The 14,070-nt window shown below is 33.8% G+C and overlaps 1 protein-coding gene across 1 annotated transcript; it reads right to left on the bottom strand.

Annotated features, from left to right (window-relative positions):
• Positions 1–10,153: 10,153 nt before the first annotated feature.
• On the bottom strand, positions 10,154–12,481 carry LOC113451069 (olfactory receptor 5F1-like). The gene is made up of 2 exons (XM_026722433.1): positions 12,473–12,481; positions 10,154–11,122 (listed from the first exon to the last, which is right to left on the bottom strand). The coding sequence occupies exons 1-2, from the start codon at positions 12,479–12,481 to the stop codon at positions 10,154–10,156; spliced, it is 978 nt and encodes a 325-aa protein (XP_026578218.1).
• Positions 12,482–14,070: the final 1,589 nt, after the last annotated feature.

The following is a 14,070-nucleotide window of genomic DNA, read 5'->3' as shown; positions in this document are numbered from 1 at the left end:
GGTGAAATTATGTGTTTGAAGGAACAATCAAATAAAACATTACAGCTATGAAATAGCTTTCCCCTTGCTGCTGTCTTGTGATGGGGGATGTTCCAATTATATCATTTTTTTTTTGCTTTTCTCTTTGACTTTATCTCCTTCTTACTCACCTTTGTTTCCTACATTTATATTATTGTCAACATCTTGAATATTTACCCAGCAGGAGACAGAAATAAAGTATTTTCTACCTTCAATTCTCATCTTATTGTTGTAGCTTTATTCTACATACATTGTTCCTACCAAATTCATCATCCTCATTCATTTGTATCAACATTTTCAATCCAATTGAATCCCAGGGGTGTAATTCAATTTTTTTAACAACCAGTTCTGTGGGTGTGGCTTAGTTGGTGGGCATGGCTTGGTGGTCATGTGACTGGGTGGACATGGCTTGGTGGTCATGTTACTGGCTGGGTGTGACCAACTCAATATCACTCACATTGAGGCATGCATCTCCTTGCCTGGCCTTTCATGACTGTGGGGATGCTGCAACAGTTGTAAATGTGAAAAATGGTCATAAGTCACTTTTTTCAGTGCCATTGTAACTTTGAATGGTCACTCCACACAAGCAAAGTACCAGCAAAGGAGGGAAAAAAAAACTCTAGAGAAGTTCCTGAGACAGGAAGTCTAGTCCTGCCAAGAATGTAATAAGGGTTAACGGAGAGGCAGTTTCTATAAGCAACACTAGAATGTTTCCTTCCTGCCTTCCTTACAGGATTAGGCCAGTAATTTCTTCTAACAACCGGTTCTCCAAACTGCTTAGAATGTTAACAACCAGTTCTAGTGAATAGGTGTGATCTGGTAGAATCCCATCCCTGAATATAGTATTTCTATACCTATGTTCAAGCATTTCTATACCTATCTTCAACTATGTACAGCCTGAAAAATAAAGAGATGAAGGAAGCCATTCACAAACTAATTTATTTATTTTACCATAAATGAGCCATTGTTAGAGAAAAAATGTATTATTATTATTACTCTTAGTTATAGGATTTCATAAACTCTGTATTAGACAAAACCATAACAATATTCTTCTGAATTATTATATTTTATTAAATAAGAGAAGTACTCGTTTATTTTCTTATATTAAATTCTCTATGATGACTTTCTCAATTTTTCAATATTAAAAAAAGTCTAAAAATCAGTGTTTCACTGCAGAATACACTGCAGAAAATACACTTTAAATAAATAATATATAATAATTTCAACATATGTTATAACAATTGAACAAATTATATCAAATATTTATTCATGTTTTAAAAGCTATGAACTGTTAATTTCATTTTTTTTTCACATTTGCAAGCCTTACTGATATTGACGAATTGTCAATGGAAACTCAGATCATGATTACAGAATTTATACTCTTGGGACTTTCAAGTAATCCTGAAATGCATATGATTCTTTTCTTTATATTTTTAAATATATACACAACAACAGTATTAGGAAACATTTTGATAATATTGATAATTAGGACTGAACATAACTTTTACACTCCTATGTTCTTCTTTCTAGTTATCTAGCCTTCATTGACATTTGCTACTCAACAGTTACTGTCCCAAAGATGATGGCAAAATGTATAGGAAACCAAAAAGATGCATTGATAGGGTGCATTATGCAAATCTTTTCCATTATTGATTTTGCTTGTGTAGATTTTTCTCTGCTTTCAGTAATGGCTATTTTGCAATATGCAACCTGTTACATTATTATGCTACGTTATTACATTACATTATTCAACAATTATGAGAAAGCAAACATGCAGACAGTTGGTGGGAGGCTTCTGGATAATGAGATTCTTAACTGCTTTGATCAATACTTTACTTTTGAAACATTTGAGAGGTTTTTTTTTTTTTTGATTCCTTCAGTCAATCACTACACCTGTGAACTTCTTGTGATCTTGATCTTGTCATGTAGCCAGACTTTTAATAATTATATGTTGTTGATTGACACAAGCATTATTTTTGTTTTTCACCCTTGTTTCTTATTGTTCTGTCTTTCGTTTATATTATTTCTTCTGTTTTGCAAATTCACTCAGCAAACGCAGGAACAAAGCCTTCTCCACAAGCAGTTCACATCTCATTATAGTTTGCATGTTTGCATGTTTATTTCCAGTTGTTTTCCAATATCTGAATCCAAATTTTAAATCTCCTACAGATCTGGAAAAAATTATCTTTATCCAGGATTTATTGATATTGGAACTTTAAAATTTGAATGGGTGAAAAAAAGCCAGAAAAAAGAAAAAGAATTGACTTTGAATACAGTGAAGAGTGCCATCTAGTGGAGAAGGGAATTGTTTATATATATTTCGTTCAACCCAGACAAGTCATCAAATGTGAAAGATGAGTAGAAAATGAAAGTCAAGTTTGTAATGGAAATGTGTTAACCTGGAATCATGCTGTTCACTGAAAAAAAATTTTTTTTTCTGTAATATGTGAAAACTGAATAAAACTTTTTTTTTTTAATAAAAGATGAGGTTTTATCAATCCATTCTTAAGTTAGCAGAAATTTAAAAGGACATGACAGTTGTTCCTCATTGCTGATTTTTATCTGTCCCTACTGCCTTTGTTCAAAGACATTGTCAGTCACTTGCAAATTAACAAGCGACATCTTTGAGATGATCTTTGAGATTGGACTACCATTTGTCAGAAATAGTGTAGGGTCTCCTGTTTGGGCAGGGGGTTGGACTAGATGACCTACAAGATCCTTTCAACTCTGCTAATCTGATTCTTCAATAATGTAGAAATGGTGGGGTTGAGGGGGAGGGACAATAGAAATACTAATATAGTTCCCAGTATCCTAGGCATTTCCCTTATGTAGTGGATTTTATTTATTATTCCACCAATCTTGATAGACTCTGGATAGATAGCAACAAAATAACATATTCAATTTTTAAAAAAATGCTAATGGCAACTAAAGCTAAATAAGTAAAATGCAAAAAGTACAGAGAGACCCAAAGCCTGTAAGTGCAAAATGACTTTAGTCTATTTATGAAAAAAAAAAAAGCAGGGTGGGGATTATTTGTGCCTCAAATGCACAAATGAATTGTATATTCTATCAGTCATCATTAAGATTTTTAAAAACAAGCATGTATATTAAAAATTATTATGTACTTGACAAACAGAACGTTTAGTAATTTAAAATAATGAATATTTTTGCAAGATTTTAAAAAGATAATTTAAACTAAACATGCTGAATTGCAATACATTTCTATTATTTTTTAACTGAGACAATTAAGGGTTCTCTCCTTAAATATCCACGTATAATGTTAAGTCAGTTATATACCTTAAAGAGTTTTCTGGAAAAACAGTATGCATATGCACACATGCACCTCCCCCCACATTGCACACAGGCACAGACTTAATGGAAAAAAGAAGTATGTGTGGGAAAAGTTGCTGTTTAAATGTTTTCCATACAGAGTTCATAATGAGATTTTATGGGGAAAGATGCAATACAGGATATTATACAGTAAAACCTCATCTAATTCATAATCATTTTAGAAACAAAACGATTTACATAAACATTATATTTATTTATTTATTATTTATTATGATTTGTCAATCACTTACAAGATAATAAGTATATACATAGTTATGAATACATGAAATGGGTACATATGAGAAAAATAAAAGAAACAATAGGACAGGGACAGTAGGCACATTGGTACGTTTATGCACACCCACTACAGACCTCTTAGGAAAGGGGTGAAGTCAATAGTAGACAGTCTAAGGTTAAAGAGTTTGGGGATTGGGGAAGAAACCACAGAGTCAGGTAGAGTATTCCAGACATTGACCACTCTGTTGCTGAACTTGTATTTCCTGCAATCAAGTTTGGTGCGATTAACCTTGAGTTTGTATCTATTGTGTGCTCTTGTATTGTTATGGTTGAAGCTGAAGTATTCATTGACAGGTAAGTCATTGCAATGTATGATTTTATATACTATATTTAGATCAGACCGAAGACGGCATAGTTCTAGGTTTTCTAGGTCTAGAATTTCAAGTCTGGTGGCATAAGGGTTAGGGTTAGGGTTACAATGAGTAGAGGAGTAGAGGAGTAATGCTGACTAATATTACATTAGACATCTTTTCTCATATTCTATCTTTATCAGTCTGTCAATATAAGAAAAAAAATGCCCAGTGACGTTCTCTTGCCTCATTTAAAAAAAAGCAAAATTCTATATAGATTAAAAGGGAATGTACTTATAGGTAGTCAAAATATCTGTTTTCCATTTTTGCAGTCTTTTCTTTAGAAAAGGAATCTGTATTAAGTAATTGAGAAGAGAAGTTTTTAATACTATTATGCTATAGCAGACTATAATATGTAATAGGGATATTACAGTATATTACAATATAAAGGTGGATGAAGTTCTTTTTAAGTCTTTATTCATCTTTATACTATTAATGTGAAATCTAATCTCCACATATAGAGAAAAGCCCTCTGCCCTTTTGCAGTTTACAATGGACTAAAAATAAAAAATGGTACAATATATAGACTGTGAAAAATAATGGATGAGAAGTAATATGATTAATATGTAGAATGGTATATAGGTAGCATCTGAGAGAACAATTTCCCAAGTGTATTCAAACAATGACTTCATCTAGAATCCTGAAGGAACAATTTCAGTTTGGGCTGAATGGTATCAGAGGTATTCCTACACTTCAATTTTTTTCTTTAATTAAATGATAAACATTACTTTGATTATTTAGGTTCTCTGTTACTCTTGTTATGATAACACAGCATTCTTTACATACCTACATATGTACATACATACATACATACATACATACATTCTCTAAAAGAGCTTTCTGCCTGATTACTGCAACTTTTAGACAGTTTCAAGTTCTAAAGACAAATAAACTTTAATAAATACAAGCAGCTTTCCACCTGTGATCATAATTGAGGAATATACTTGCCTTTGAGTTCTGCTTTCAATGGGTTCATTACTTGGAACAGTGACATACAGTTATAAATCATGCCAGTTTTAAGTGTTTCATCACATAACCATGCTCATTTCAACAACCTTTTTTAACAGAAGTCATTAAGTGAACATGCAGTTGCAAAGTGAATACCACATTTCTCAAGTATGCACTGCAGTTATTAAATGAAACCAGTGTCGCAATGGGAACCTTTTGCTGGAAACTGAAAGGAAGCACCAGTTTCTGGGACATAAAATTGTTACTAAGGGATGCTCTAAACAGCTATAATTGTGAGCCAGTTTCCAAATGCCAAAATGAGATCATGTGACCAGTGGGGCAGACAGGATGTTTTGACCCAGCTTTCACAACCCCTACTCAACAGCCTACTGGTGAGGAAAAAACCTTTTTTATTTAGAAAAGCAAGAATTCACGGCATTCACTGACAAAGCCCAAGGGCACACATCATAGGTGATTCACAAGCCATAACCATCTCTGAGTTCCCTGCAGGAAGCCTCAATTAGAACTTCAATCCCAATACAAAGAGTCCTGGTCAACCTGGTTAGTGGCAAGGAAATCCTGGCAAAGAATCCACCAGAGGGAACTCTTCTGGAGCATGAATGGATGTCTCCAACAACTATGCCTCCCACATCCCTCCTCCTTATATCCCAGCCAGGGAGGGGCTTGTTAATGTCTCCTTCTTTTCCTCGATAGCTCTTAGGCCCTCAGTCCTGTGTTGCTGTCCTCTCCTCACTTCTCTGTGCACACATGCATCTGGGACAGGGCCCAGCTGTTCCTTCTCCTCACTCAGCTCAGGCCCTAAAAACAGCTGTCTCTTCACGTGTAGATAGACCCTGCTCTGCATCTGGCTTTGAGAACTCCTGCTCTCAGAGCCTTATGCTGGCTCCGATGGTAACCCAGGCACCCCCTCCATCTCCTCTGACTCATCTGACTCAACTGCCATCTCCACTGGCAGTCGATGAACCACAACACTGGGTCACAATTACCTTTGGGAGAATTTCTTATTCAAATGGTCACTAAATGACTGCTCATAAATTGAGGCTTAAATACAAGAAGAGCAAGTTAATGATATTGTTGCCATATATTGTTAGTGGTTTCAATATACATTATAACAGTGACCCTAAACATTTTGGGACTGATGATCATACTTGAAATTTTGAGAATAACTCATAGACACAGAAAAAGAGATCCATGGAAATTATTGCAGCAGAAGATAATGGGAGAAAGGAAAAGTTAAGAAACTTAGCTAGCACAGGTTTACCAGGTAAAGCATTCTAAATACAGAAGTTCTTTGTATTAAGATTCCAGTGAAAAGATAATTTTGAATAGTTAGCCAGGTGTTTAGATTGGATTTGGCATTTTAATTCACTTTCCAAGTTTTTCCCAAAGACCTGAAATAAGGAGATGTTGCTGTTTATTGTTATTATTGTTGTTGTTGTTGTTGTTGTTGGCATTATCAAATTTTGAGCAAGCTTAATTAAACCAAACAGTTCTTAGTGAGATTATACTTAAACCATTTTGGATGAAGTTGTGACTTAAAATCTGTTATTAAAGAACCAAAGATGCTTTTTCAAGAGGCAACTAGGTTTTATTTTTCCTTATAGACTTCACTTCTCATCCAAGAACCAAAATATCTTTAAGGAAAAACAGAGTCCACTTGCCTTTTGAAAAAAGTACCTTTGCAATAACCATGACTGAGAAACTCCATAGAAATTCTACTATCAAAGATTTTGTCTTTCTCATAAGAACCTGAAAGTGTCTTTCAATATTGAATGGGTATATAATGTTTTATTTTATGCAGAGAATGCAGTACCTCTATTAAACAAGCTTTAGCCACCAGGTAAATGTTTCTGCATTGTCTTGGGCATATTAAAAAAAATTGTATGTTTTTTTCAGTTGGTGTCACTGTTTCTATTATGCTTATGCTTATTCTTTTGAGTTAATATATTACAGTGTATTTAGCTGTTTATTTAATTCTATGTTTTACTATTTTGACTAATTTATACACTGCTCAGTGTATAAATCTATTGTGGTTTCAAGGTATACCTATTATATATTAGAACTATTTTTTCCCATTTCTTCAAGAATTTTATTCTCTTCTGACATCTAATCCCACCTTCAATACCTTAGGCATCCTAACTGTAAGATTGCATTATCATTACTATTACCACCACCACCTGCATCAACATTATTGCTAAACTTAGTGTGATGGGAATACAAGTGTTGAAGCTGTCTTGCAAGACATCTTTTAGAGATTCTGTCTTTAGTAAAATAGCACAAACATGCTTGGAATACAGGTAGTCCTCGACTTTTGACCACAATTGAGGCCAAATTGAGGCCAAACTTTTTAAGTGAGATATTGTTAAGTGAGTTTTGCCCCAATTTTATGACTTTTTTTTTTGCTATAATTATTAAATGAATCACCACAGTTGTTAATATTAGTAAAACAATTGGTAAGTGAATCGGACTTCTCCATTGACTTTTTTTGCCAGAAGGCTGCAAAAAGTGATCACATGACCCTAGGACACTGCAACCATCTTAAATATGAGTCAGTTGCCAAGCATTTGAATTTTGATCACATGATTATGGAGATGCTGCAATGATAGTAAATGTAAAAACAGTCATAAGTCACTTTTTTCAGTGCCGGTTTAACTTCAAACGGTCACTAAATAAACCGTGGTAAGTTGAGGAGTACTTGTAAAATCCAACTTTGGTTGCACTTATGGATACTGGACACAATGTGTAAAAGAGATTGCTAATTTGTCATTATTTAAAATAGTGCTACTACTAAATATTGCAACAAGCTAAGAAAAGCATGGGTGACACTCTAAGTAGGCCTTTAAGTAACCTTCATCTGAGATGGTGATGGAGAAGAATATTATTTATAAAACACATGTCACTTTGCAAATATTTGGTTTTGTTTTGCCAGTTGTGAAATTTTCCAACATCTTTGAACAAGGACTTGTCAGTATCAAAAGTCTACAAAACCAGTGCGACTGAAAAGGCAGAAGATAGTATGTGAAGAATAGGTTGTATGTGGATTAAACAGCTTCCTCATAATACTATGGAAAGTACAGGTAGGAAAAAGAAGAAGAGAAACCTCTTCACTTCTTGGAACCAATAGAGAGACAGACAGGCAGACATAAAAATATGATAAGATGTTAGGGATGGATAGATGGATGTATAAGTGTAATACACACATTCACATCTATCTATCTATCTATCTATCTATCTATCTATCTATCTATCTATCTATCTATCTATCTATCTATCTAACTATCTATCTATCTACTGTACCTATCTATCTATCAAGATGGGCATATATTTTGATCTTTATGATGTTCTAGTCCTTTATTAAAAGATCATAATACTATATACCTAATGTAACAGAATGATAGAAGGGGATCTTAGAGGTCTTCTAGTCCAGCACCTCTCAGCAAGAAACCCTGTGTATTGTCAAACAGGCAACAAATGGTCAAAATAGGGAACACCCTATGAAATCCTGTACCTGTCAACAGTGGTGTCCCCCAAGGCAGCATTCTAGGACCAACTCTCTTTATACTTTACATAAATTACCTCTTTGATCATATTAAGAGCAACTGTGTTCTCTTCGCAGATGATGTAAATCTATTCAGCACCACTGACAATACTGCTATCCTTCAAAATGACCTCAACTATATGTCAGAATGGTCAAACAAATAGCAACTTCAAATTTCAACAAACAAATAAATTCTCTGTCTTACATATTGGCAAAAAAACAAACAAACAGAAAATAAAATACCAGCTGAATAATCAAGACCCTGTTGATGACCCCAACTATGTCAAGGACCTTGGATTACTCATCTCTAATGATCTAAGTACTAGAGCCCACTGTAACTACATAGTCAAAAAGGCATTAAGAGTTGTTAACCTAATCCTACGTAGCTTTTTCTAGATAAGGTAATTTCACACTACTATCTAGAGCATACAATACATTTGTTAGACCAATACTTGAATACAGCTCATCAGTCTAGAATCCACATTACATAACGGATATTAATACAGTCGAGAAAGTCCAGAAATATTTCATGAGAAGAGTTCTCTACTCCTCTACTTGTAGCAGAATACCTTATGCCATCAGACTTGAAATTTTAGACTTTGACAACCTAGAACTATGCTGCCTTCAGTGGTCAATGTCTGGAATAATCTACCTGACTCTGTGGTTTCTTCCCCAAACCCCAAACTTTAACTTTAGACTGTCTACTATTGACCTCACCCCTTTCCTAAGAGGTCTGTAGGGGGCGTGCATAAGTGCATCAACGTGCCTACCGTCCCTGTCCTATTGTTTCTTTTTTATTTTTTTTATTTCATATATTCATAACCATGCTTAGACATATACCTGTTATCTAATACTTGCTTGACAAATAAATAAATTATTAAATATTTCAGACAAATGGTTATAAAAACCATTCAAAACTTTCAGTGTTGGAGCATCCAGAACAAAGATTGATATTGATATATTTTGTCACCAAGTTTCATTGAAACATTCTGAATAAAAATGTATTATTCAATTCAGATAAATAAATATAATTCAATGAAACACTTTTATTTTTCATAAGTTAAATTTTCTTGTATGATCTGGTAACATATATTGTATGCTACTTAAATACAAAATAGAATTTTAAAACATGAAAGCAAAAAAAAAACAGTTTAAAAAGAAGTGTTTGTTTATGTTTTTGAACACAATAAATATAAGAACCCTACTCAGTGTTCATTAATACTGAAACACGTAACACAAAATATGCATTCTGAAACCTGCTACTCCAACTCAGATGATACTTTGTGGTAAGCATGGCACCTTTGCTACAAAAGTAAGTAGGAAAATCATAGGCATAAGTGACTGTACGAGTGAGGATCCTTTTTTTGAGTTAAATAATATACAGAGCTCTATATTTCATAGTACTACAAAGAGAAAAATATTAAGCATCTATAAGCATTTCCAAATATTTACTTTCTGTGTAAGTTTCAGAATTATTAAATTCACATATAGAGAATTAAATACAGTCATTATACATGTACAACAGAAGAATCTGAATAGAATTTAGAGATACAAATATATAAAATGAAAAACTATTCTATTTATTTACAATGTGTTGGCTTCTGTTAAGTGGTTTTGTTAACATTTTTCTTTTCTTTTTTCAGACTGATTCTCAATATTGAAGCCTACTGAGCAGCCGGATTCTCCCTATAAGTGCTTTCAATCCTTCTTTAAAATCCTTGTTTCTCAGTGAATATATGACTGGATTAGCAAGAGGGGTTACCACTGAGTAAAGGAGAGCAACAATCTTATCTTGTTCTGGAGAATAGGCTGATGAGGGCCTGATATAAGTATAAATTACAGAGGAGTAAAAAATACTGACTATTATAAAATGTGAGGAACAAGTGGAGAATGCTTTCTTCTTCCCTTCAGTAGAATGGATTCCGCAAATTGTTCTTATTATAAAAAAATATGATGTTAAAGTAAACCCACAACAACCAACTCCTAATATCCAATCGGAGGCAGATAAGACAAATACATTTAGAGTTGGATCTGAGCATGAGAGGTGCAATAAAGGGGGAAGGTCACAAAAGAAATGATTGATAACATTGTAGTTACAAAAAGATAGCTGGTTCAACAGTCCAAAATGAGTTGAAGTATTAACCAATCCTACCACCCACACTCCAATAGCTATACAAGCACAAACTTCCTTCCTCATGATCATGGGATACTGCAAAGGGTGACAGATAGCAGCATAGCGGTCAAAAGCCATAAAGGAGAGATGCAGAAGTTCTGTCCCTACAGCCCATATAAACATAAAGGCCTGAGTAAGGCAACCATGAAATGAGATGGTCTTCTTTCCAGTCAAAAGACTCTGGAGCAAGTTAGGTATTGTAATTGAAATAGAGAATACATTCACTAAGGACAAATTGACAATGAAGAAATACATAGGTGTGTGGAGTTTCCTGAAAGTCCATATGGTAAGGATGAGGATGAAGTTGGCACTTAGGGCTGTAACATAGATGGTTATGAACATGCACAAGAGAAATATTTGTATGTAAGTTGTTGCTGAAAAACCAACCAGGATGAACTCCATTATGGCTGTCCTGTTCTTTATTTCAATACTGTTGATGCTTGTATTCTAGAGAGGTAAGTAGTTTTACATTAAATATCAGTATTTTTGCATAATATTGTGATTTTTTTCTACATCTGACAACTTTTCTTAATCCTTTCAGCAAGAAAATTAACACCTAATGATGTTATATGTTTATAATTCAGTTACAATAAAATGTGGAAAAACTTTCCTTCTTTGTTCAACATATAGACACCAGGTTTTCCTGATTATCATTATATCCATCTTCCCTTCAAGAAATGCTAAGCCTTATTAAAATGAACTCAAATTCATTTTTAAAAGAAAATCTGAAGTGCGAAAGATTATCCTGGATTGTTCATGTCAGCCTGTTCTGACGTACCTCAGAATTCAACTGTTAAGAATGTAAAGTGCCAATGTGATTAGTTGTTCAGAAATCTTTTCAGAAAACCTACCTCTTCAGAAGAAATGACAGAAGGCTGTTTTAAAGTACCTAATTACTGCTTACATACCATTCTAACAAACAAGCAGAAGAGTAGGAGAAAGTTTCTCTGTCAATTGTGAAATGTGAGATGAATCCTCCACAAAACAATTTCAACTGACTTCTATGTGCCAGGTTGAATAATAAGAATGATTAAAAACTTTGTTTCATTTATAATTCTATTTCTTATTTCATTTTAAAATTGTAAAATAGACAACTGAGTGGATCTTTTTGATGAGTTTTATTTTCACTTACAGAAAATTTCCTTGTCAGGAAATATTGTTTGGTTCTAATCAAAAGCTACTTCAGTTGATCATAGTCATTTGTTCCTCTGTCCCCTTTCTTCTCCTTCTTTCCTTCTTAATCACATGTCTTAAAAGACCACACACTAATCACATACATATTATAGTAAATAGACTCACATACTGTACTACAGAATTACTATACACTGTACTATAGGATAACTAGTTAGTGCAGATCTTTTGCTTTGAATTTGCTGAAAAGTAAAGTGCCCCCTTATTTCTCAAATACCAAGGGCTACACATTTCAACCCTAATATATTCTATTATTAATATTCACCAAACTTATTGCAATGGACTGGGAACATATTTTTCATGCTAAAAGTAGGCAACTACAATATGTGGGACTTTGTTTAGTTACAAATTAATGGTTCCAAACATAGAACCTAATTGCAAATAGTCTAATTTCTGTACAATATCTGTACTCTAAATCTATATCCAAATGAAATAGTTTGGTCTACAAACATTCGATAGAACCCTTTACCTAATTTGATGAAATTGGGGTAAATATATGGAAGAAATAGCTACGATGAAGGAAAATGGTAATACTTGCCATCATTGCTATTGTTGATGACTTTTTCTTGAAATATCCCTCTTGTTCAAGTTCAGAATTATTTTCACCTTTGGCATGTGGAAATGATCAGATCTTATTTCTTTCAAGGAGCATAATTTCTGCTGACAGTTGAGTTGATTTATTTAAGAATATACTTTGTGAAGCAAAGTAATAACTAGTCAAGGCATGAAGGCACTTTTTTTAATGTAGTGATAATGCCACTGGGAAACTGACCTTTGGGACAGCATCATAATTAAACTAACCATGAAATAAATTAGTTTTTAGAATAAATATACTTTTCTTATTTTGTTGGTAATATAATTGATACTGTATATCTAACCTCTATACAAATTCCTCATATTTAGAATATAAATAACAAAAACAAGAACAATAAATTGAATCTGTATGCCACCTAATTCTCAATTGCTCTGGGTAACCCATAACAATCAAATAAATAACAATAAAATCAATAACATGTTTAAAAAAAGATAAAAGATGGCAAGGGTGATGAAGCAAGGACTCTCCATCTTCCTCCCAAAAAGGCCTGGGTAAAGACCCAAGTTTGAAACTTCTTCTAGACAAGAGCAGAGTAGAGGCCACTTGGATTTTGGAGGATTATTGTTCCAGAAGATAGGCGCTACAGTAAAGCACCTACAGAGCACTAATAAAAGAGAGCATTGTTTAACATAAGAAAGCATTTGACTAAACTTTCAGGTCAAGTTAGCCAGGAAGATGTTATGAAACACAGGTTGTTTCTCATACAGGGCTTTAAATATAATAACCGGTACTTTGAATGACACCCAGAAGCAATTGACAACCAGTGAGGATTTTGAAGTAAAGGTGTTAATTGGGCATACCAAGACATACCCATTATTTATTTTTATTTATTTATTTGATTTGTCAATCACTTACAATATAATAGGTATAAGTATAAACATAGTTATGAATACATGAAATGGGTACATATAAGAAAAATAAAAAGAAACAATAGGACAGGGAAGGTAGGCACATTGGTGCGCTTATGCACGCCCCCTACAGGCCTCTTAGGAAAGGGGTGAGGTCAATAGTAGACAGTCTAAGGTTAAAGTTTTTGTGGTTTGGGGAAGAAACCACAGAGTCAGATAGGGTATTCCAGACATGGACCACTCTGTTGCTGAAGTCGTATTTCCTGCAATCAAGTTTGGTGCGATTAACCTTGAGTTTGTATCTATTGTGTGCTCTTGTATTGTTATGGTTAAGTTGAAGTATTCATTGACAGGTAGGACATTGCAATATATAATTTTAAGTACTATACTTAGATTGGACCGAAGGAGACGTCGTTCTAGGTTGTCTAGGTCTAAAATTTCAAGTCTGGTGGCATAAGATATTCTGCAACAAGTAGAGGAGTGGAGAACACTTCTTGTGAAATATTTCTAGACTTTCTCAAGTGTGTTAATATCAGATATGTAATGTGGGTTCCAGACTGATGAGCTGTATTTGAGTATTGGTTTAGCAAATATTTTGTATGCTCTAGTTAGTAGTGTGATATTACCAGATTAGGTTAACAATTCTTAATGCCTTTTTGGCTATGTAGTTACAGTGGGCTCTAGCACATTAGAGATGAGTACTCCAAGGTCCTTGACAGAGTTTGGATCATCACAAACATCAGAGTTTGGATGATCTGATT

The sequence above is a fragment of the Pseudonaja textilis genome, chromosome Z, assembly GCF_049901715.1.
Source record: "Pseudonaja textilis isolate UNSWEBS1 chromosome Z, rPseTex1.2, whole genome shotgun sequence".
Classification (NCBI taxonomy): domain Eukaryota; kingdom Metazoa; phylum Chordata; class Lepidosauria; order Squamata; family Elapidae; genus Pseudonaja; species Pseudonaja textilis.
This window is presented reverse-complemented; position numbering and strand designations above follow the sequence as displayed.